The 25,907-nt window shown below is 37.5% G+C and overlaps 1 protein-coding gene across 1 annotated transcript; it reads left to right on the plus strand.

Annotated features, from left to right (window-relative positions):
• Positions 1-6,924: 6,924 nt before the first annotated feature.
• LOC110614444 (ATP sulfurylase 2) lies at positions 6,925-10,517 on the plus strand. Its single transcript, XM_021755977.2, has 5 exons — positions 6,925-7,794; positions 8,257-8,662; positions 8,773-9,033; positions 9,843-9,929; positions 10,148-10,517. Exons 1-5 carry the CDS (start codon positions 7,232-7,234, stop codon positions 10,283-10,285), a joined length of 1,455 nt encoding a protein of 484 aa, XP_021611669.1. The 5' UTR covers positions 6,925-7,231; the 3' UTR covers positions 10,286-10,517.
• The last annotated feature ends 15,390 nt before the right edge of the window (positions 10,518-25,907 follow it).

Consider the following 25,907-nt stretch of genomic DNA (forward strand, 5'->3'; position numbering starts at 1 on the left):
ATATAATACATTATTTATATATTAATAGAATTTTATACTAATTAATTACATATATATATATTTGTAATTATTATTATTATCTTTATATATATAATTATTAACTAAATTATATATTAATAAAATATAATTTAATAAAATTAGAAATAAATTCAATTAAAATAATTATGACTATTTAAAAAAATACTATTAAGCTAAATTATATAATTTTAGATATTACGTATTTTTATCTAAAATTGTATATTTTTATTATAAAAAATAAATACATCTATAACATATCAGAGAAAATGATAAAAACTCATTTAATTTAAATTTATTTTTTAAGAAAATATTTCAATAAAGTTTTTGAAAGTTGAATTGAAATTTTTTTCTTTTAAAGTTTGAAAATTATAATAAAAATATTATATTTGATTATTTAGTGTGTTGATACATTTTAAATGAAAATATTATATAATATTGTGGATATTTGATATTATTTTAAAGTTAAAATTTAAGATTCGTTAGTTTGACATAAATAATATTAGTACTATTTAACTATTTTGTTTAAATTTAAATTATATTATAAAAATTGAAGATTATACCAAAATTATAACCGATACTAGAACCGAAAAAGAATCAATATTAAAACTAAATCAAAATCGAAAATACATGTAATTATATCGAAATTATATCAAAATAAAATTTAGTTATGATTTTAATTTCGAAAAAAATGAAGGAATCGACTTTCAATTTTAAAAACTATATACTCTTACTTCATATAGATTACACTATGTTCCAAGAAAAAATTAGGGAGGAAAAAAGAAAAACAAAAAGTATATTTTTACTATTCTCTTTGCTTTTATTTGAATAGAAGGAAAAATAAATAATTAAAAATTAAAAATAAAATTATTTTATTTTATTTGAGAAGATAGAAAAATGAAAGAAAAATAGAAAATTATAGTTAATTTATAATTCTATTCTATATATTAAAAATAAAATAAATGACTTTAAAATGCAATTTTATAATTTTGATATAAAATATACTTTCCCTCCTAAAGTTTATTTTCTTTCCTCTTTTTATTTTTCCTCCATTTCCAAATAAGAGAAGATATCAATCAAGTTTTATTTTTCTCAGTTTACTTTCCTTCTCCTTTATTTTCCAATTAATTGTTCAAAGTAAGATAAAATTTTATAATTATTAAATTATCCTTCTTCATCCTCACTCTCTTTCTCTTCCTCCTTTATATTATTATCCTCCTCTATCCTCAATATTTCAATAGTTCCAAAGGTGAATGCAGATAAAATAAATTCCTAATCTAAATACAAAATTTTAAACAAATTCTCAATCCAAAATTTTTAGACATAAATTTTGAATAATTTTTCAATCAACCAGTAAAAATCCGTAAATTTCAAAAAATCAATTTCAAATGCTCTTCAACTTTTAGTTTTTTGAATGCTCTCGTTGTAACTTGATGTTAATAATATGTTCTACCATTAATTTGTTAGTTGTAATTGGATATTATTCTTCATATATTTTAAGTATTTAAATACTTTACATAAAAGCTATTATTTATTATTTATTTTTAGTGTTAATTGAAACATGAGTAAAGATAAAGTGTATGAGACTATATTATTATACAAAGAAAATTATAATGTGATTATAATTATGAGATTTCAATTGCATTTAAGTAATGTTTCTGATAATTTAGAGCTGTTGATACTAGTACATATTATGTTCTTTTCTTTTAGAGTAAGCAACTGATTTCATAGGTTGAGATATATGAGAAATATATGAGCTATCTAGAACTAATATGTAGGTGCTTATTTTATGAATAAGTGCACTGAACTGACCCGCCTAAGAAATCTATATGGATTACTCAAGTGATGGTTGTGTAAGTAATCCTTTGACTTTAGATCAATAAAAGGGATTTTTATATTTTGATTCATCTTACACATTACTTGATTTATGAGTAACAAATGGAGACGAATTAGATATATTAGAAATTGTATGAATGTATTTATGTGATTAAGATATTATTCATCACCTTAGGTTAAATTAGGGAATGACTCATTTATTCTCTGCTAGCATCGATCATGAAATCTTTGCGCAAGGTGAAATGAAGTTAACAAATGAGATTTGAAATTTCATCCAATAGGTCAATGACTAATAAATGAGAACTAATATGATTTAACATTATAGACATACGATCCATGCATCAAATATTAAATCAGAATATTTGATATGAAATGAAAGGATATTAATTACAATGACAAACACTCTGAAAGATTAAATCAAATTATTTTTGACATTCTAAATATTTGGATGGTCTTGACATGTTACCAGACAATATTCTTAACCTTCAAATTAATTAATTATATTTATTGCCAATATATTTAGAATCTAATGAATCACACACATAAATAATTGCAAGAGAATATAAAATGAGAAGTTAAATCAAATATGATTTAATTGTATATAAATTAATATTGGGATAAAATTATAATTTGAAAGAATTAAGATTTTGATATAATTAATTAAATAGAGACTTAATTAAAATTGCCTAAGATTTATATGGCTTGTTTATTAAAATTATGGATCATAGTTATAATTTATTATTTTAATTAGTTAAATAAATAAATAAATACTATCATACTGAAATTCTAGGATTTAAGTATAAAAAGGCATGTTATGAGAACTTGTGCACACTCTGGTGAAAAAACTTTTTGATAGCGTCCGAAATTCATAGGAAAGACAGAGAGTTAGCACTCAAAATCTCTCCTCTTCTCAATCCCTTATCACTATTCTAAGGTTTTTCGATTGCTATTCTGTGTGGATATCATTAGAGATCGGACACTTAGATGATTTATGGTTTGTGACAACTCAATCAAGACAAACGATCTTGTGTTTTGCTGCAAAGAAAATAAGAGGTATTTATTTTCTCTTTAATTATTATTGCTTTCTTCGATTAAACATGATCCATGTTGGTAAAAAGTTTTCTTTTTCTTTTTCTTCCATTACATTCAATCTGATTGAAACCTAACACTTAGACCCCTAAAGTAGAAGAAGCCTTGGATTCATCTTTCTCTATGCTCTCTATAAAGAGAAAGAAAAAAACTCTTCTTTTTCTTCTTATTCATTCTAGGCTTCTAGAGCTTTCATATGCCCTTCTAGACAAGGGACAGTCTCCTCTCCTAGTTTTGGATATGGGTTCCCTTCCTTATCTTTGGAGTAGGTTGTAGATATTTGTAAGCTTTTATATTTAGCTGGCAATTCTTTTTTTTTTTCCTTCCATTACATTCAATCCGATTGAAACCTAACACTTAGACCCCTAAAGTAGAAGAAGCTTTGGATTCATCTTTCTCTATGCTCTCTATAAAGAGAAAGAAAAAACTATTCTTTTTCTTTTTATTCATTCCAGGCTTCTAGAGCTTTCATATGTCCTTCTAGACAAGGGACAGTCTCCTCTCCTAGTTTTGGATATGGGTTCCCTTCCCTATCTTTGGAGTAGGTAGATATTTATAAGCTTTTATATTTAGCTGGCAATTCTTTCATGGAAAAGAGTATTGTTCTAGTCCTATATTGTTTCATTCTTAGTCTTACTTTAAACTCAGTGGTTTTTTTTTCTATATTTGTATTTTATCTCTTACATGCACAGTTATAGCTCACTTTTAGAGTTTATAGTTTCGATAGGAATAGAGGTAATATTAACAGAGATAAACTTGCTACTCTCAGTCCTTCAAAGCTATAAAAGAGTGAGACGACTATCTCTGCATCTTTCCTTACTTTCAAACAATCTTAATGCATACATGCCGCTAAATGATACAACTTGTTGGCACTCTACTTTCTTGTTCTACCTTAGTTCAAGATCAATCCGTCTTTATTTTTTACCTTTGACGTTTTAGCTTGCTTTATAATTATAATCTCGACCACATGTTTTTTTCTTTTCGGTTGATGGAAATTGTTAAGCTTTAAGGCATCCATCAGTGCTTCATATGTGGAACCCTTTACCTATATCTGACATCTTTTTCCTTCTTTGGGTGTTTGTTGCACTTGGGATGGAGATGTCTCAATCAAGTCATGAATTCGAGTTGTTAGGGTTTTATATGGTGGCCTTTTGTTTAGGTTAATTTGTGTTTTTAGTGTTAGGTTGCTCTTTTTTTTTAAAAAAAACTTTTGGATGGTATTATTTTGGACTTTCGTTATAGCGGCTTCTAAACTTATCTTATGGATGAATTTTATATTTGACAAAAAAATATCTGTAGAGAATTCATGTCAAAACATCAAATGGCCATTGTACTACATTGCTTGGAGAGGGGAGATATAAACATTATCTTTTTTTCTTTGTTAAGAGACCTTATCTTTTTCTAGAAGAGATGTAGCTTAGATATTCAAGTATCTTACATTTAGGTTCAATCTTGAAGATGAAAAGAGAGGGTGTGATAATGACGCAACGTTAATGGATGACAATAATGTAGATGGCTATTAAAAGAGATTGAGGTCTTGGAATGGACTTCAATTTAGGATTTTGCATAGAGAAATAGGAAGAAAGGCTTCAAATTGTTTGTATGGGTGAATTTTGCTTAATTTGCAAGATGCTTAATTTTGTGAAATGCTCTCCCATCATATATTTTGGTGAATATAGATGCTTATTACTTGATATAATACAATTGATTAATTTAACTTGTAATGGATTAAAATGATATAATATGATTAATTTAATATGATTTGATATGAATAAACCCACTATTATATAATTTTCTTTTTGTCAAATGTAAAATCTTCATTAAACAGGCCTAATTAAAAGCCCCAAAACAAATTTTGGTATTTCTAAAGAAGGTTTCAAAGCTCAACAAAGCAAACTAAAGAGCAATAAATCTAAGAGCCCATGGGCCCATGGCCTACATGTGGTCCAACCAAAAAAAAAACCTAGCTTATACTTCTGGAAGCCATCGCCATTGGAAGCAAGGATTACTTGAAGTGATCTCTACAGCTATTGAAAAGAGAGGGAAAAAGAGATGTCCAAGTTACCGAAAGCAAGAGAGAAAGCTCCTGAATACCATAGAACAAAAAAGCCAACCAAACAAGCATAAAAGTCCAGCCTTCGTCTGGACCGAGGAGGAAGATGCTGAGAGAGCTCACTAGCAGTCTTCGTGTCTTTAGAGGAGGAGGATGTCGAAAGAGCTCACTATCAATCTTCGTGTCTTTAGAATATCCTGCCCACAATAAGAAAAAATCGATACTGCAATCTCAGAGGTCTTAATAGGGAGAGAGGATCAATTGAGAAAGAGAGTCTCCTAACATCAAGACGGATTTCCTTTCTCAAGCATGTAGCAATAACCAAAATCTTTGAAAACACAACTGCATGCAACACAAATATCAATAAAAATAAGAAAAAAAATCAAACAGAACCTAGATTCTAGAGGAGCAAGAATGCTTATTACCCATTATAATACAATTAATTTAACTTTTAAAGGGTTAAAATGTCACAACATGATTAATTTAATATGAATTGACACAAAAGCTTAACTTATTATATAAGTACATAAATAAAATGGAAACTAACTATCAAATAATAAATATATGATATAACTCCCTGAAAATTTTTAAACTATGTAGAAATATTTATATAATTTTACATATAGTAGAAAAAATTACTATTAGATCTATATATATTTAAAAAATTTATTACTTAGTCTTTATTCTAAAATTACTTGATTAAAATATTTTATAGTTTATAAAATTAAATTCTTATTTTTTTATCAAATAAATCCTTATCGTCTTTAATACTATTTAGTTCATTTAATTTTAGTTATTCATTTTATTTTGTACCTCTCATTCTCTATTTTTTTCAATCCAAAAAAAAATTATTTTTCATTTTTAAAATTTCAACTCTAATACATAATTTTTTAAATTATTCATTGCGTAATTTAATTTTATACGCTTTTTTATTATTAAAAAGTAATTATTTAATTTAATTTTATATGCTATTTTTATTATTAAAAAGTAATTATTTTATTTAATTATTTGTTGAAATTATTTGTTAAATTATTTAAATATAAAGAAATAAATTTTAAATTTTTATAAATAAAAGTATTTATGAGTAATATTTTATTAATAAATGAGTTTTATGGACTATTTCAATTTAAAAAATAATTTAATTTTAAAAAAATATAAATTTAATATGTAATAAGTTAGATAATTTAAATTTCAAAATACTTAAATATAAATCAAATATTATTTTTATAGATAATATGTTAAATTATTTAAATTAAGAAAAAATTAAAAGTAAATATTATTTTTATAGCCAATGGATTAGATAATATAATTTAAAAAAATAATAAATTTTATAATAAATATTATATTAAACTGTTATGTTACTCTGACACTATTATTATTTTTTTTATAAATTTGCATGTCACAATTATAATAAAAAGAGCTTTTTTATAATAAATATTATTAAAAATCAATTTCATAATAAAATGAAAAATTTTAAATTCGTCAGTCAAATAAATTAATGAATTATGAATTAATATGTAATATGAATAATAAAATGTCCAAAATTTATCAAATTAAATTAAAGAGTCGACAAATAACACATCACAATTATTATAGTATTATAAATGGATGAATATGATTTTGACACAAATTCTAAATTATTTATTTTTCGTGTCACTTGAGGTAGTGTCTGAAAATGTCACACTCTAAAAACACAGATTTGTTGGATTCAAGTGGAATCCATTTATAGCAAAAAGTCTACCTTGAATCCAGTACCATCCATTGTACGAGTGGGAAATCTGTCTACCACCAATAGTTCAGATTTCACTACAAACCCTGAATGTCCCAACAAGCCCTTTAATGAACATAGAAATAAAACTACTAAAAGTTTTACTTTAAAAATGCAATTCAAAATATTTTTTAGCATATAAATTGATAATTTTTCTCACACAAAATGGCAGAGCCGAAGCATCCAGTCCAGTGGCGGTTGGGCAAAAACTGGTGAAGAGATTGGCCAGTCGCTTTGGTCTATTTTGGCCCATTCCTTCCAAGAGTGTTGGTCCCCAGCAAATATGCAGACAAGCACCCAACTTCCGACCACAAGCTCTGAAGAGAAAAGCAAACGTGTGGATGTCTCTGCTCTTCTTCAATGCCTACCAAAATGTTTCGTCCAATTTTAGACGCTAAATTAGACCTCTCCAAATTGAACGGATCTCATCACACTGCCTGCAGAACCCACTTCCAGAAATTTCCGCAATCATGTCTCTAACAATCAGACTACACATCGCTCCCTACAAGACCCTCAATCTCTCTGATATCAACAAGACGAAAATTTCAAGTTTCAGCACCAGAATTCGACCAAAACCCATTTACCACTCCAACTCATTGATTCATTTCGTGTATGATAAACCCAAAATGCTAGATTCTTCTAACCCAGTTGAATCTTCTATTCCTTCAATCAAAAGCTCGCTTATCGAGCCGGACGGTGGTGCTCTGGTGGATCTGGTAGTGCCAGAGAGCGAGAGAGGAGCGAGAGCTTTAGAGGCGGAGTCAATGCCTAAGGTGAGGCTAACCAAGATCGATGTGGAGTGGGTGCACGTGATTAGCGAGGGATGGGCGAGTCCGTTGACAGGGTTCATGAGAGAAAACGAGTACTTGCAGAGTCTGCATTTCAATTCTTTGAGAATGGCGGATGGGACAGTGGTTAACATGTCGCTACCCATTGTTTTGGCGATTGATGATGAGACCAAGGAGAGAATTGGGTCGTCAAAGAATGTTGGTTTGGTCGCTTCTGATGGAGATTTAATTGGCATTCTTCGAAGGTTTCTCTCTTAATCTCTCAATCTCTCACATTAATAGCTGTGCTGTATTTGTATTATTTAAAAACAACATAATATAAACAAATCACTAACTACTGTAATATATATTTGTCTAATAGGACATGAAGGGACAGTCAGTAGCGGATTTCATTTGTTAATTAAAATAATTCTCTTGAAGTCAAATGCATATTTATAGTTTTGGCAGCAGTTTGCAAATAACACATTCTGCGTTTTTGAGCTGAAAAAAACAAAAGTTGCTCTTGAAATCAGTAGGTCTAATCTCCTAATGAGTAACCAAGCAATGAATCATGATGAACTCTGAATTGGTTTAGGCATGTGACTAGCCAGATGAATTACGAAAGTTAGTTGCTTTTCCTTATGTAGTTAGCTGGCTTAATTCTATCAAAGTACATGATTCTCTTTCCTTAGCCAATTGATAAATCCTAAATTTGCATCTTATTACAGTATAGAGATATACAAGCATAACAAAGAGGAAAGAATAGCAAGAACTTGGGGTACAACTGCCCCAGGATTGCCATATGTTGAGGAGTGCATTACTTCTGCTGGAAATTGGCTCATAGGTGGAGATTTAGAAGTACTAAAACCTATCAAATACAATGATGGGCTTGATCATTATAGGCTATCTGCCCAACAACTTCGAAAGGAATTTGATAACCGTCAAGCTGATGCTGTTTTTGCATTTCAGTTGAGGAATCCTGTACATAACGGGCATGCCTTGTTAATGAATGACACACGAAGGAGACTTTTAGAAATGGGTTACAAAAATCCAATTCTACTGCTTCATCCTTTGGGAGGTTTCACAAAGGCTGATGACGTGCCTTTGGATGTTCGAATGGAACAACATAGCAAGGTGTGAATAAATGTTTTGACACCCTATGAAAAATGATATCATCCCTTTTGTTTCTAATTTCTTTTATACGATTCTATTTCATGGGTGTTTACGTATCCATTTTCGGACAGGTCCTAGAAGATGGTGTTCTTGACCCTAAGACTACCATTGTTTCTATATTCCCATCACCTATGCACTATGCTGGTCCAACTGAAGTACAATGGCATGCCAAGGCACGTATAAATGCAGGTGCTAATTTTTACATTGTAGGTCGTGACCCTGCTGGTATGGGTCATCCAACAGAGAAGAGAGATTTATATGACCCTGATCATGGAAAGAAGGTGCTAAGCATGGCTCCTGGGTTGGAGAAGTTAAATATCTTGCCATTTAGGGTGGGTATTACGAGTTCCTTGCCTCAACTGTTGAAGCTCTTTTTCTCTCCTAATTCTCTTTTTTATACTTAATTGTTTTACAAAGGCTGCAAATTAAAATAAAATCTTATTATAGTTTTATAGTGCATTAGCTGCTCTACAACGTATTCTGGATAGGCAAAAAAGGCAAAGAAACATCTAGTTAGAGATAATCTACATTTGTTTTTTAGTTACATTGGTTATTTACTGGGTAACTGATGCTTTCCACATATGTTCCTTAGTAATGAATAGCTTTTCCTAGATGACCAGTCATTATATGAAATAGGAACACCGATGACCTCTCTTGAGTCTTGAGATTAATGAGAGTGGGAATTTGTTTTTATCTTCTTTTTGCATGTTTGAATATTGGAAGAAGTATAAAATCTCATAAATCTAATGTAGGACACCATTGATAAGCTTGATTAAAATCTGTAGAACTATTGATAATTTGGAGTTTTGAAGTTTGAACTAGGCAAAAGAGGGTAAGGAATCAAATATTTCAAGGACAAAAAATTGAAAACAATTGATTCCCAAACACAAAAGAGCATGACGAATATGCCATTACAGCATGAGTTTACATGCTAGATATAGTACTTGTGATGCCATTTTATTACTCATGCTCCACATTGATAAGGGATTATATCTTTGTTCTGGAAATTTGTATTGTGTTTTATCAGGTTGTAGCATAATAGATGGACCTATGACGTTTTAAATACAGGATTAATACAGTTCTCCTTTCAATGTTTTCCCTTTCGGTTCATGGAATAATCTTTCTTCTTTGTGTTGTATAGGTGGCAGCATATGACACTGTGGCAAAGAAGATGGCATTTTTTGACCCATCTCGTTCTCAGGACTTCCTCTTCATCTCTGGAACTAAGGTATGCACAAAATCTGATTCCTCAGTTATCTCAATCTCCACAGTTGGTTCTGAATGTGGGATCATTAGGCAACATCATGTCCTTGAATTGATGAATTGTTGAAATTTCTTGCATAAACAAAACTTTATCTCCATCAATGGAGCCGTTTGGGCCACAAAGTTCCTGGTTATAATTTTGGCTAAGGCCTAAAAACCACCTGAATAATTGATTTGTTGCAGATGAGGACCTACGCAAGAACTGGGGAAAATCCTCCAGATGGTTTTATGTGTCCTGGTGGGTGGAAGGTGCTTGTGAAATACTACGAGAGCTTGCAGGTAGAAGAGGCACCAAAAAAGCCAACAGTTTTATCCACTTAAATATGATTTATTACCTGAATTTCACTCAAACAGAAGAAAGAGTTGTACTGTAGGGATTGAGTGGAACACAGTTAGAATTGGTTATAGCAAAAAGGAAGAGTTTTGTTTTGACCCTGGGGAGTTGGGTTTCATTTTAACTTAGGTTGTCTGATATGGAAGTAAGATATTAATTTATTTTTTATTCATTTAGACAATTATTTTTATAAGCTTACGGTGCCGTTTTTGTACCAAATGGAGTTGTTTATTGTCGTAGGAATTTTTTTTTTTTTTTTGGATAAATATTTTCATTTACCAACTCCCTTTTGTGGAGGTAAAAAGTAAGATTTTGACTACAGACGAAATCTAGGCCGAGCTTAGACTCTTGGGCTTTTGTGGTCATATGACATATAATGGTTGTATTGTAAACCTTTTTATTACATAAATTTGGTCACAACTTCAAAACATGAAAAAGAAAAACAAATTAAATTTGGATGAGTTCATCAATCACTTCCCGATAATGGTGATTTTGATGAGGCAATTTCAATTTTGTTTTTAAATTGTTCAATTTAAGTTGATTCATGTGACAACGTTGTGTATCTATTTTTTTTTTTTAAATTATTCAAATAAAATTAAAAAGCTAGATTTAACTGTTGATTTTTTTTTCTCACAGAGAGGATTAAAGACTCAAACCTAATAGGTATTTATAACATATAAAAAATAGAGTCTGTTAAGATCGTGACATGTGTATTTGGGGATTTGGAAGGGTCGTGCGAACTTTTCAATTTAGTCCAACCAGGCAGAAAAAGGTTCGACCTATAAGATACGAGGATTAGACTACTAATACCCTTGACTCTGCCAAAACCTGGAGCAGATAGGTAAATCTCTTCAAATCTCGGTATTGAATACGAGCGCGACCGACCTCAGTGACCAAAAGAAATCCATCTCTATATAGGTCGGATGAGTTGGACATGATATGATGAAACCATGGTAAAGTGTTGGCCAACAACACGATGGTCGTCTCCACGGTACATTGCCGAGTCATAAATGTGCGTACGGTAAAACTGACTGACGTGACGTATACGATGGATATGATATGAGCTAATCGACTGTCAGCCATTTATGAGCTGCCTGACACATCTGCTAAAAGGTGTCCATATCCAATCTGATGGGACTTTGGTGTTGGAGGTCATTAGAATGATCAAGATATATATACCCTCAAAACCAACCCAAAACGAGAGGTTAATTTCTCTCTCTCGGACTCTCTCTTCTCTCACTCTCATACATGCCCTCTGGAATTCCTTCTTTCTTTGTAATGCTCCATTATTATCATTTTATTTTCTCTTCGTATTAACGCATCTCTCAAATAACTCTAGATCTGACTTGAGTATTGGAGGGTCACCACCGGGGCGTCCCCAGTAGACTCCTGACCGTCATCCTCTCATATTTTGCAAGCCCCCTTCTTCAAGATCAAGTATGGAGGGACCTATACGAAATCAATCATTGATCAACAATCAACTCATTGAATAGAGCCATTGTCTAGGTGTCGCATTTGGCCACCCCTGCTGGATCTCAGTTCATCAATTGGCAACATCTTTGGGAATCGAACCCACGGCTACATAGTTAAAAGACATGCGGATTCAGGGCTAAAAGAGCCCGGAAGAATACATAAAGCTAAAAGTGCTCTAACTAAAGCTCAGGCTACGAGCCCGGAAGATGCTTAAAGAGCAAAATGCTCGGAAGTAGAATTAGGGCTAGGAGCTCGGAAGAAGTGCGAGAACAAAAATGCTCAAAAGCAAATTCGAGGCTAAGAGCCTGAAAGATGCTTAAGGGCAAAATGCTCAGACTAAGGTTCAGGGTAAAAAGCCCGGATGATGCTTAAAGTAAAGTGCTCGGATGGAGACTCAGGGCTAAGAGCCTGAAAAACGATAAGAGCAAAAGTGCTCGAATAAAGAATTAGGGCTAAGAGCCCAGAAAACGATGAGGACAAAAGAGCTCGGTTAAAGAATCAAGGTTAAGTGCCCAAAAAACGATAAGAGCAAAAGTGCTCGGATAAAAAACTCAAGTTTAAGAACCTAGAAGGCATTTAAGAGGAAAAAAATGCTTAAAAAAAAATCAAGACCATGAGCCATAATCTTAAAATTGCTAGTAAGGCTAAGAGCCTGAATCTTGAAATCGCCAGTAAGGCTACGAGCCTGAATCTCGAAATTGACAGTAAGGCCATGGGCCTGAATCTTGAAATAACCAGTAAGACCACGAGCCTAAATTCTCGAAAAAAGAATCAGGGCTAAGAGCCTAGAAACCGATCAGAGAGTTGAAATCATGAAAAAAGAATCAAGGCTAAGAACTTGGAAGACGTTTAAAGACAAAAAGCTCGGAAGAAGCGTGAGAACAAAAATGCTCGAAAGTGGAATTAGGGCTGGGAACCCAGAAGACGCATAAGAGCAAAAAAATGCTCAAAAGAAGAGTCAGAGCTAGGAGCCCGGGAAAAGCATAAGAGCGAAAATGCTCAAAAGTAGAATCAAGGCTAAAGAAGCCCAAAAAACCATAAGAATCCTGAGAACTCTATAATACCCGGCTAGACTCCGGTATCAGAATTCCTACCGTCCGGTGGAATCTCGGATGTCGGAAACCTCTAGAAGGGTAAAATCATGTTTTCATAAAATATTTTAATATATTTTAAGGTTTTAAGTAAGAAAGAAATTGAGTTTTGAATGAAAAAGACCATAGAGGGAAATCCAGGTTCGGCTGCCGAACATGCATGAGATTTGGAGGCATCTTCGGCTTCCGAAGGTGGCCTGGCCAGCCACTATAAAAGGCCCCATGGCCGAAAATGGGCGAGCTTTTTCCCCTATTTTCGGCCAACGGTGAGTCCATGCCCTCCCATGGTTAGTTTCAATGATTTCCTTTAAATCTTTTAAGTTTTGACAAGCTTTCATCTTATTTTGAAGAGTTTTGAGTTAAAAACAGAGTTTTGGAGCTTGGAGACCCAATGAGCTAGATTTCTCCCATCTCCAAGTTAGGATCGTCTCTCCTCTCGATTTTCAAGAGATAAGCTTAGATCCTACCCTTTTTGTATGTTTTAAGCAAGTTTTGAGGGGTTATGGGGTAGAAATGTATGTTTAGGTTAATGTTGAGTTTATGGACAATGTGTGTTGTTTGAGTTGATATTTGTGTTTGTGTTGGGGTTTAGGTTAGTTTGAGACCCCTATATGCTTATTTGCTTGTGTATGCATGTTATAGAATAGCTAAATGCATGTTTGAATGGTTTGGGAGGCAAAATGTGCATGAGGAGGCTGAGTTCTGCCCTTTGGAAGAACTCAGGTTCGGCAGCCGAAGGACTTTCGGCCGCCGAACCTGCCTGTGGAGGTAAGCTTTCGGCTGCCGAACCCTGCCCCCAAAAGTTGGACTTTCGACTCTGGAAGGGAGTTTCGGCCGCCGAAGGTGCCGCCGAACATGCACGAGTTTCGGATCTGGAATGAACCTTCGGCCGCCGAAAGTGCCGCCGAAGGTGCATGACTTTCGGCTCTGGAGGGACTTTCGGCCGCCGAACCTGCCGCCGAAAGTGCCCTGTTCAGCCTTCCTTTGCATGATTTCTATGATTGTTTTAAGGTGTTTTAGGGGGTTTTTGGGGAGTATTTTAGAGTCATGTTCATGTATGTTTGGTCCCTCATTTGAGTCCACCTGTGTAGGTTCAGACCCGAGGAACCCAGGACCCCAACAGTGAGACAGCTGCTTCAGTGTTTTTCACAGCTAGCCTGAGGTGAGTAGAATGACCCTTTATGTTTCAAAGCAAATAATGAAAGTTTTAGCATGATTCACGCATCATGAATGCCATGAGATATATTAGATTGTTAATTTGCATTAGAATTCACGAATATGTTGCATTGCATATTATGTTGTTGATGTGGATGAACATTAAATGATCCATTAGCCCTCGTATGGTATGATATAATATGATGATGATACGGTACGGAAGTCCAGGAAGACCCATTCTACGTCCCTGGCACATTGGAATGTTATGACATGTTATGTAAGGGAAAGACCAGGACCCATTCTACGTTCTGGCACTATTGGAAATGTAGAGGGCTATTGGTGACAAGTTCATCTTTAATGTGAATTGTTTGTGATGTGATGCATTTCATGAAAGCATAAATTTTTAATATAATGTTTTTATTATTCTGCTCACTGGGCTCTAGTAGCTCACCCCCATTCCCTTAATCCCCCAGGTTTGTAGGTACGGGATAGACCAGGATGTCAGCAAGAGTAAAGTCATGCTTTATGTAATAGCTAGTTGTGGACATGAGAAAGACAATGTAATGTAAAGTATAGTAATGTAATGTAATGTAATGATGTATATTGAGGTTTAGAGTTGTGCTTGACCCTAGTATGTAAAGTAAATCCCTTTTGCACATGATCTGTGAAATGTTTTATTGATGACTTATGTAAACCAAGCTTAATGTATGATATGTTACCCCATTGGAGCATTTGATGAGGGCTCCAATGTGGGGTTTTATGTTTATGAGTTGTGCATGCACAGGTTAAGCTTGGTAAATGAAAGAGAAAGTTTAAAATTTTTATGTATATGTTTGATCATGTATGGAATTTAACAGGTATACAGGATGTATGTTAGGCTTGCTACGGGTCTCGGCGGCCTTATGCCGATCTGGATCCTAGCGCCGGTAGCGGTCCGGTTTCCGGATCGTTACAAACTCGGACAAAAGATCAAGGCTAAAAAAGCTCGGTAAAGAGCTCAAATGCTCATAAACCAGAGCTAAGAGCCTAGAAGATGCACAAGAGCCGAAATGCTCAGAAGAAGATTTAGGGCTAAGAAGCCCAGAAGACGCATAAGGGCAGAGATCCTAGAAGACAACAAAGCAAAAGTGCTCAGACAGAAACCCAGGGTTGAAAGAACCCGTAAGACAAAGAGCTAAAAGCACTAGGTTAAAGACTTAAAGGTAAGACCTCGAAGAAGGAAAAAGAACAAAAGTACTTAGCCAAGACTCAAGGCTAAAGAGCCCGGAAAACTACCAGTGCAAAAGTGCTCGGACGAGATCCAGGGCAAAAAGCCTGGAATACCCTTAAGAGCACAAATACTTGGATGAGAATCAGTGCTAAGAGCCCGAAGAATGACAAGAGTAAAAGTCCTCGGATAAAGAATCAAGGCTAAGAGCTCAAAAGACGTTCAGGAGCAAAATGATCGGACTAAGTCTCAGAGCTAAAAGCTCGAAAAATGAAAAGAGTAAAAGTGCTAAAAAAAATCAAGACTAAAAATCCGGAAGAAGCACAAAAGCAAAAATGCTCGGAAGTAGAATCGGGGCTAAAGAGCCCCGAAGCTGACCAGAGAAAGAAATACTTGGACTAAGGTCCAGGGCAAAAAGTCCGGAAGACGCTTAAGAGCAAAGTGCTCGGATGAAAAATCAGGCCTAAAGAGTCCAGAATGATACAGAGAGTCAAAGAGTTCAGACGAAGAATCAGGGCTAAAGAGCCCGAAATAATATAGAGAGCCAAAGAGTTCAGATGAAGAATCAGGGCTAAAAAGCTCAAATGCTCATAAAAATACTCAGGGCTAAAGAACCCCAAAGATAATATAAGTACTAAAAAGCTTGAAAAAAATAATTCAAGTCCTGAAAAGCCTAGAAGGTCCTTTTTAAAATGAGTACAAATTGATAACACGAAAAGAAAAAAAAATCACGACCTTTCTAAATTTTTTTAAAACCCAGATCAAAGCTTCCATACATCATCTTGTGATAGTCTTTGTTATGATAGTCTGTCTATTACTCTTTTCGTTCACATAAAAATTAAGTATCGTTATCTCGACACGCTATCAGAGTTAAAACAAGTTATGAATAACCTGTTTGACCTAACAAGATATTAAGATCTCATATAAACGACAGGACTGAATATGCTCAATAAGAAAAGTCTAATAGAAGGGTAAAACAATGAATATCAACATTGAATAGCAATTAAGAAAAGAAAGCAAATTCATTAAATAAAAAGAAGGGCATTACGAGAAATTAAAAACCTTTTACTAAAAAGGGCAAGGCAAATACAAGCCTTTCATATATTTACAAATAAATTCTTCTTGACCTTCCTCAGATGAAATAAATTTACCAGGCAGGTTAGGCTCAACTTCGGAGATGGTAAGAGTAGCACGAGCAGTATTGACAATCGGGTCTGCAAAAATAACATATCTAAAGGGAGAAACTTAGGCATATGCGGCCTTTGGAGCAGTGAGATTAATAATCATCTGACTGGTTAGATCACTATCTTTCCCTAATACACCACGGGAAGAGGTGGCAGGAGCTTTGGAAGTCGAGGTCTTCGAGACAGAGGTCTTGGCAGGCTTCTTTATTGGCAAGTTGTCAAAGTCATACTGCACATCCTCACTACCAGAATCACACTCAGCCAGTTGAAGAGTACTAAGAGGATTGCTTGGCTCATCACAGCCAGCCTTTAACCCCAAATCATATCCATTCGACCACCGAAACTCCAAAACCCATTATTTGATTTGGTGATCCAAAAGAAAGACCCTAAAAGGAAAGATTTTCTTCGAAAAGAAAGACCTCAAAGAGGAAGGTCTCAAAAAGGTCAGATTGAAAGGGTAAGACCTAGAAGGGTAGACCACTAAGATCAAGTCAGAAGGACGAGACCTAGAAGGGCGGACCAATAAGGGTAAGACCTAGAAGAGTAGACCACTAAAATTAGGTCAAAAGGACAAGACTGGAAGGGCAAGACCCAGAAGGGCAGACCACTAAGGGCAAACCTTCCAAAAAGAAGATCGCCAAGATCTGATCTCCCAAAAGGAAGACTATCAATTTGGCATCAAATCAGCAGATGAGGTTCTCTTCTACAACTGTCATAAATAACCCTCGAAGAAGTAAAAGAGCATCTGATAGTATATAAAAAAATAGGGACAGTTAAGATCATGATACGTATACACGAGATTCAGAAGGGTCGTGCAAAGTAGAGGTGAGCAGTATTTGGTTCAAACCGAAAAAATCGACCGAACCGAATTAATTTAAAATTTTGATTTAATTTTTTATTCATTTCGGTTCTGTTTGATTTTTAATTTCAAAAATTTTGATTATTTTGGTTCAGTTCGATTCAGTTTTGGTAAGAAAAAAATAAAAAAAATTGAACCGATCTGATTAGTGATAATAGTATATTATTTTCAATAATATAATAAGATCATATCAATGTTAAAATATTCTAATTAAATTTTAAAATACTAAAAATAAAATATAAAAAATAAAAAAATTTATTAAAAGTTTAAACTGATCAAATCGAATTTAATCAAACTAAATCAGATCGATTCGATTCGATTCGATTTATAATCAAATTCGATTCGATTTAGTTTTCATAAATACTAAAATTTTGATTTTTGATTTATTTGGTTCGGTTCGATTTTGAACCAAAGAGACCGAATGCTTACCCTAGTGCAAACTTTCCCATCTGATCTGACTAGGATCAGACCACCAATATGTAACGACCCGAAAATCGGACAGCTACCGGCGCTAGGATCCAGGTCGGCTTAAGGCCGCCGGGACCCGTAGCAAGCCTGACATACATCCTGTAAACCTGCTTAATCTCATACATGATCAACAACATACATAAAATTTTGAACTTTTCTTTTACCAAGCTCAACCTGTACATGCCCATAAACATATACATAACATAAACCCCACACTGGAGCTCTCATCAAATGCTCCAATGGGGCATCTCATCATACACAAGCTTGGAAGGACATAACATCATAAAACATAGATCATGTTTACAAAAGGGATTTCCATACAAACTCGGTCAAGCACAACTTCTAAACCTCAATCTCAAATCAACATTTACATGACATAACTATATATCATTTTACAATTTATCATGTCCACAGTCTATCTATTACATACACATGACTTCATTCATCTCGACTTCTCTGCCTAGCCCGTACCTGCAAACCTGGGAGATTAGGAAGAGGGGTGAGCTACTAGAGCCCAGTGAGCAGAATAATAAAAACATTATATTAATATTTCATGCTTTCATGGAATGCATCACCCCACAAACATATCACATCAAGGATGAACTTGTCACCAGTAGCCCTCTACATATCCAATAGTGCCAGAACGTAGAATGGGTCCTGGTCTTTCTCTTACATAGCATAACATAACATTCCAATGTGCCAGAACGTAGAATGGGTCCTGGTCTTTTTCTTACATAGTGCCAGCGAATGTAGAATGGGTCCCACTGGTCTTACATTCCGTACCGTACATATCATATCGTCACATTATAGGTCGAGGGCTATGGATCATCCAACGTTCATCCACATCAACAACAAAATATGCAGTGCAACATATTCGTGAATTCTAATGCAAACAACCTAGTATATCTCATGGCATTAATGATGCGTGAATCTAAATGTCCATTATTTGCTTTAAAACGTAATGAGTTATTCCACTCACCTCTGGATAGCTCTGACCAGACACTGGAGCAGCTGACTCACTGCTGGGGTCCTCGGTTCCTCAGGTCCGAACTTACACAGGTGGACTCAAATGAGAGACCAAACATACATGAACATAACTCTAAACTACTCCCCAAAAACCCCCTAGAACATCATGAAACAATCATAGAAAAACATGCAAAGGAGGGCTGGACAGGGCACTTTCGGCGGCAGGTTCGGCGATCGAAAGTCCCTCCAGAGCCGAAAGTCAGGCAGGTTCGGCGGCACCTTCGGCGGCCGAAACTCCCAGACAGAGACGAAACTCATGCATGTTCGGCGGCACTTTCAGCGGCCGAAACTGCCCTCCAGAGACGAAAGTCCTCTTTTGGGGGCAGGCTTCGGCAGCCGAAGGCTGCCTTCACAAGCGGGTTCGGCGGCCGAAAGTTCCTCCGGCGGCCGAAAGTTCCTCCGGCGGCCGAAAGTTCCTCCGGCGGCCGAACTTGAGTTTCTCCAAAGTGGCAGAAACTCAGCTCCAACATACACAAACGCCTTCCAAACCTTTCAAACATGCATAAACCTATTCTACAACACTCCCAAACATACATAAACAAGCATACAAGTTCATAGGGGTCTCAAACTAGCCTAAACCCCAACTTCAACACATCAAACATACCCACATTGCTCATGAACACACCTAAAACCCATAAACTCAAAACAACCTAAACATGCATTTCTACTCCATAAACTTGCATAAAACTTGTTTAAAACACATCATAAGCTAGAGATCGACTCTTACCTCTTGAAGATCGAGAGTAGAGGCGATCTAACTTGGAGTTGGGAGAGATTTAGCTCCTTGGGTCTCCAAGCTAAAAACTTTTCCTTTTGCTCAAAAATCTTCAAAACAAGGTGAAAACTAGTGAAAATCATGAAAGATTTGAAGAAAGAAACTCAAGATCGGTGAGGGGCGGCAGAGAGCTCACCTTGGCCGAAAATGGGGGAAAAGCTCGCCCGTTTTCGGCTAAGGGACCCCTTTATAGGTGTAATACCCGGCTAGACTCCGGTATCGGAATTCCTACCGTCCGGTGGAATCTCGGATGTCAGAAGCCTCTAGTAGGGTAAAACCATGTTTTTTATAAAATGTTTTAATGTGTTTTATGTTTTAAGCATGAAAGAAAATGAGTTTTTGCATGAAAATAGCATTGGAGGAAAACTCAGGTTCGGCCGCCGAACATGTATGCGTTGCGGGTGTGTTTTAGGCCCCCGAAAGCATAAGTGAGGGAAGTCCAGGTTCGGCCGCCGAACCTCAAGTTCGGCCGCCGAACATGGCATGCATGCGGAGGCACATTCGGCCCCCGAACGTGGTCTGGCTAGCCACTATAAAAGGGTCCCTTAGCCGAAAACGGGCGAGCTTTTTCCCCATTTTCGGCCAAGGTGAGCTCTCCGCCGTCCCTCACCAATCTTTGATGTTCTTCCTCTAGATCTTTCAAGATTTTCAGTTGTTTTAAGTTTATTTTGAAGATTTGAGCTTTTGAGCAAAGTTTTGGAGCTTAGAGGTTCAAGAACCCAATCTCTCCCAACTTCGAGTTCAGGTCGTCTCTCTCTCGATCTTCAAGAGGTAAGAGCCGATCTTAAGCTCATTGCATGTTTTAAGTAAGTTTTAAGTAGATCTATGGGATAGAATGCATGTTTAGGTTATGGTTATGTTTATGGGTATAAATGTATGTTCATGAGCAATGTGGATGCTTGATGTGTTGTAGATGGGGTTTATGATGGTTTGAGACCCCTAGGAACATGTATGCTTGTGTATGAGTGTTGTAGAATAGGTTTGTTGCATGTTTGAAAGGTTTGGAGGCGAAATGTGCAAAGGGAGCCAAGTTTCTGCCCTTTGGCAGAAACCAGGTTCGGCAGCCGAAGGACTTTCGGCCGCCGAACATGGCTGGGGAGGCAGCCTTTCGGCTGCCGAAGCTTGCCCCCGAAAGGAGACTTTCGTCTTTGTCTGGCAGTTTCGGCTGCCGAAAGTGCCGCCGAACATGCATGAGTTTCGTCTCTGTCTGGGAGTTTCGGCCGTCGAAAGTGCCGCCGAACCTGCCTGACTTTCGGCTCTGGAGGGACTTTCGGCCGCCGAAAGTGCCCTGTCCAGGCCTCCTTTGCATGTTTTTGTATGGTTGTTTCATGATGTTTTAGGGGTTTTTTGGGGAGTAGTTTATAGTTATGTTCAGGTATGTTTGGTCCCTCATTTGAGTCCACCTGTGTAGGTTCGGACCCGAGGAACCGAGGACCCCAGCAGTGAGTTCAGCTGCTTCGGTGTTGTCAGAGTCAGCCAGAGGTGAGTGGAACTAAACCTAATCTTTTAAATTGAGAAATTAAATGTTTTATCATGTTTCATGCATCATGATTATGCAATAGGATGATTGCATTAGTTTTCACGAATATGTCGCATTGCATCGATTGTTGTAGATGTGGGTGAATATTGGATGACCCAATTAGTCCATGACAGGAAGACCAGGACCCCATTCTACGGCCTGGCACAGAGTAAGGAAAGACCAGGACCCCATTCTACGGCCTGGCACGGTTATGGAACTCGAAGACCAGGAGCCCAGAGGAGGCCCTGGGGCAATGGTAAGTAATGTATGTTATGACAGGAAGACCAGGACCCCATGCTACGGCCTGGCACAGAGTTAGCTTGGACTAATTGGTGACAAGTTCACCCAACCCTTATGTGAATTGTCTGTGTTATGATGCATTTCATAGAGCATAGTGTTAATATGTTTTATAGTTCTACTCACTGGGCTTTTAGCTCACCCCTCTCCCTTTACCCCAGGCTTGCAGGTTCAGTATAGAGCAGGAGTCCGGATAGAGTAAAGAAGTCATGTTTATGTAATAGCTAGCAATGGACATGATCAATTTGTAATGTAATGTCTTAACCAGTATAGATATGTAATGAGATGATGTTTATGGATGTTAGAGGTGTGCTTGACCATAGATTGTTGTTATCCCTTTTATTACATGATCTTAGAGACTTTTATGATGTTTATGTAAACCAACTCAGCATATGTTATGTCACCCATTGGGGGCACTGATGAGATCCCACAGAGGGATCAATGCTAATGTTAATGTATATGCACAGGTTGAGTTTGGTTGATGTATATGGAAAGAAAAGTTTTAATTTTTATGTATGTTGTTGATCATGTATGGGATTATACAGGTTTTCAGGTTACATGTCAGGCTTGCTACGGGTCCTGGCGGCCTTAAGCCGATCTGGATCCTAGCGCCGGTAGCGGTCCGATTTTCGGGTCGTTACAATAGGTGGCTGGCCAGGCCACATTCGGGAGCCGAACGTGCCTCCGCATGCATGCCATGTTCGGCGGCCGAACATGAGGTTCGGCGGCCGAACCTGGACTTCCCTCACTTATACTTTCGGGGGCCTAAAAGCGCTCTCGAAGGCATGCATGTTCGGCGGCCGAACTTGAGGTTCGGCGGCCGAACCTGAGTTTTCCTCCAAGGCTATTTTCATGCAAAAACTCATTTCTTTCTTGATTAAAAACATAAAACACATTAAAACATTTTATTAAAAACATGGTTTTACCCTTTTAGAGGTCTCCGACACCCGAGATTCCACCGGACAGTAGGAATTTCGATATCGGAGTCTAGCCGCGTATTACATTCTCCCCCCCTTAAGAACATTCGTCCCCGAATGTTCCTCAACTAGTACAAGCAAGGCATAACATACATCATACACATAAAACACACGTAAAACTAACCTCAGAAGAGATAAGGGTACTGCTGGAGCATGGACTCCCGTGTCTCCTAAGTGCATTCTTCCAAATTGTGGTTGTTCCACAGGACTTTCACCATCGGGATTTCCTTGTTTCTCAGCTTCCTGATCTGGGTGTCTATGATCCGTACTGGCTGCTCAACATAAGTGAGATCTTCTTGGATCTCCACATCAGGCTCACTAAGAACCTTACCCGGATCTGACACAAACTTCCTCAACATGGAAACATGAAAAACCGGATGGATTCTTTCCATTGAAGTAGGTAAATCCAGCTTGTACGACACATTCCCAATCTTTTGCAAGATTTCAAAGGGTCCGATGTATCGTGGGGCTAGTTTACCTTTCTTCCCAAAGCGAACCACTCCTTTCATAGGAGACACCTTGAGCAATACCAGATCCCCCTCCTGAAACTCTATTTGCCTTCTGCGGATGTCTGCATAACTCTTCTGTCTGCTTGCAGCAGTCTTGATCCTTTCTCTGATTATGGGTACCACCCTACTGGTGATCTCTACTAGCTCAGGCCCCGCCAAGGCCTTTTCTCCAACCTCTTCCCAGCAAACAGGTGATCTGCACTTCCTCCCATACAAAGCTTCATATGGAGCCATCCCGATGCTAGCATGATGGCTGTTATTGTAGGCAAACTCCACCAAAGGTAGATGTTGCCTCTAAGAACCGCCAAAGTCCAGCACACACATTCTGAGCATATCCTTTATTGTCTGGATAGTCCTTTCTGATTGTCCGTCCGTCTGTGGATGGAAAGCAGTGCTAAAATCCAACCTGGTACCCATGGCATTCTGCAGACTCCGCCAAAACCTGGAGGTGAACTGGGGTCCTCTATTGGACACTATTGAAACAGGAACCCCATGCATCCTGATGATCTCCTCAACATACACCTGGCCAACTTGTCCACAGAATAGCCACTCCTGACAGGGATGAAGTGAGCAGATTTGGTGAGTCTGTCCACAATCACCCAAATGGAATCCAATCTGTTGGACGTCGCTGGTAACCCCACTACGAAGTCCATAGCTATGTTCTCCCATTTCCACTCTGGAATAGGTAGCGGGTTAAGCATTCCAGCCGGCTTCTGATGTTCCAGCTTCACCCTCTGACACACTTCGCAGGCTGACACGAACTGTGCCACTTCTCTCTTCATAGCTGGCCACCAATAGACCTTCTTCAAATCTTGATACATTTTGGTGGCTCCGGGGTGAACGTTGTATCTTGCATTATGAGCCTCTCTCATAATGTCTCCTTTTAGCCCTACGTCGTCTGGTACACACAATCTGCTCCCATAGCGGAGGATCCCCTTGCTGTCGAATCTGAACTCGCTATCCTTGCCTGACTGAACAGTCCTGGCAATCTTCACTAACTCTGGGTCCTCATGCTGTTTCTGAGCCACCTGCTCTAGAAACACGGGTGCCACTCTCATCTGGGCTACCAAAGCACCTGTACCAGACAACTCCAACTGTAGACCTTCATCAATGAGCTTGTAGAACTCCTTCACTACCGGCCTCCTCTCTGCTGATATGTGGGATAAGCTGCCAAGTGATTTCCGGCTTAAGGCGTCTGCCACAACATTCGCCTTACCCGGATGGTACTGTATTTTGCAATCATAGTCACTTAGCAGCTCTACCCATCTTCTTTGTCTCAAGTTCAAATCTCTTTGACTCAGGATGTACTGCAGGCTCTTATGATCTGTGAAGATCTCACATTTAACCCCATAGAGGTAGTGCCTCCATATCTTGAGTGCAAAGATTACTGCTGCCATCTCTAGGTCATGTGTAGGGTAATTCAACTCGTGCTTCTTCAGCTGCCTAGAAGCATAAGCAATCACCCTTTCATTCTGCATTAACACACAACCCAAACCCACTCGGGATGCATCACAAAAAACTGTGAAATCTTCATTGCTAGCTGGCAAAGCTAGCACTGGTGCTGATGTTAACCTCTTCTTAAGCTCTTCAAAACTTTCCTCGCACTAGTCAGTCCACACAAACTTCTGATTCTTCCTGGTTAGTCTGGTCAGAGGAGCTGCAATTTTTGAGAAGTCCTGAACGAACCTCCTGTAGTAACCTGCCAAACCCAAGAAACTCCTAATCTCTGTCACTGAAGTGGGTCTAGGCCAGTTAGCCACAGCTTCTATCTTCTTGGGGTCCACCTCTATCCCATTTTCTGACACTACATGCCCCAAGAACGAAATGCTCCTCAGCCAGAACTCACACTTAGAGAACTTGGCATACAAGCCATGTTCCCTCAAGGTCTGCAGAACTAACCTCAGATGATGGGCATGCTCCTCTGCGTTCCTGGAATACACTAAGATATCATCTATGAAGACAATAACAAAGTGATCCAGGCACTGGCTAAATACTCTGTTCATGAGATCCATGAATGCTGCAGGGGCATTGGTTAACCCGAACGGCATAACAAGGAACTCAAAATGCCCATATCTGGTCCTGAAAGCTGTCTTTGGCACGTCTTCCTCTCTTATCCTCAGATGATGGTACCCAGATCTCAAATCTATTTTGGAGAAACAACCCGCTCCTGCTAGCTGGTAGAATAGATCATCGATCCTTGGCAGAGGGTACCTATTCTTGGTAGTGACTTTGTTCAACTGCCTGTAGTCAATACAAAGTCTAAGGGATCCATCCTTCTTTCTCACAAACAAGACTGGAGCACCCCAAGGTGAGGTACTCTGTCGGATGAAGCCCTTTTCTATCAGCTCTTGCAACTGTTCTTTCAATTCCTTCAACTCAGCTGGAGCCATCCTGTAGGGAGGAATAGAGATTGGTCTAGTTCCAGGCATTAATTCTATCTCGAACTCTATCTCCCTAGCAGGTGGTAAACCTGGCAGCTCGTCTAGGAAGACATCCTGAAATTCTCTGACAACTGGCACCGAGGCTGGCTCCCTGACCTGACTATCTAGCTCTCTCACATGAGCCAAATACCCCTGACATCCCTTCCTAAGCAACCTACGAGCCTGAAGAGCTGATATCAGACCTCTAGGTGTACCCCTCTTGTCTCCTCTAAAGACGACCTCTGACCCGTTTTGATCTCTGAACCTGACTACCTTGTCTCTGCAGTCCAAGGTAGCACCATGGGTAGATAGCCAATCCATCCCTAGAATGACGTCAAAGTCTGTCAAATCTAGAACCACAAGGTCGGCGGAGAAGCATCTTCCCTCAACAAAAACTGGACTATACTGGCAGACTGACTCTGCCACTGACGGGTCACACTTGGGTCCACTGACCCATAGGGGGCACTCTAACCCAGAGACCATCAGACCCAACCTCTCAACGGCTCTCGGAGCAATAAAAGAATGAGATGCACCCGGGTCCATTAATGCATACACATCAGAACACCCAATGATGAGATTACCTGACACCACGGTGTTGGATGTGTTAGCTTCCTGCTGTGTCATGGTGAAGATTCTGGCTGGAGCTGAT

This window comes from Manihot esculenta, chromosome 5, assembly GCF_001659605.2.
Source record: "Manihot esculenta cultivar AM560-2 chromosome 5, M.esculenta_v8, whole genome shotgun sequence".
Lineage (NCBI taxonomy): Eukaryota > Viridiplantae > Streptophyta > Magnoliopsida > Malpighiales > Euphorbiaceae > Manihot > Manihot esculenta.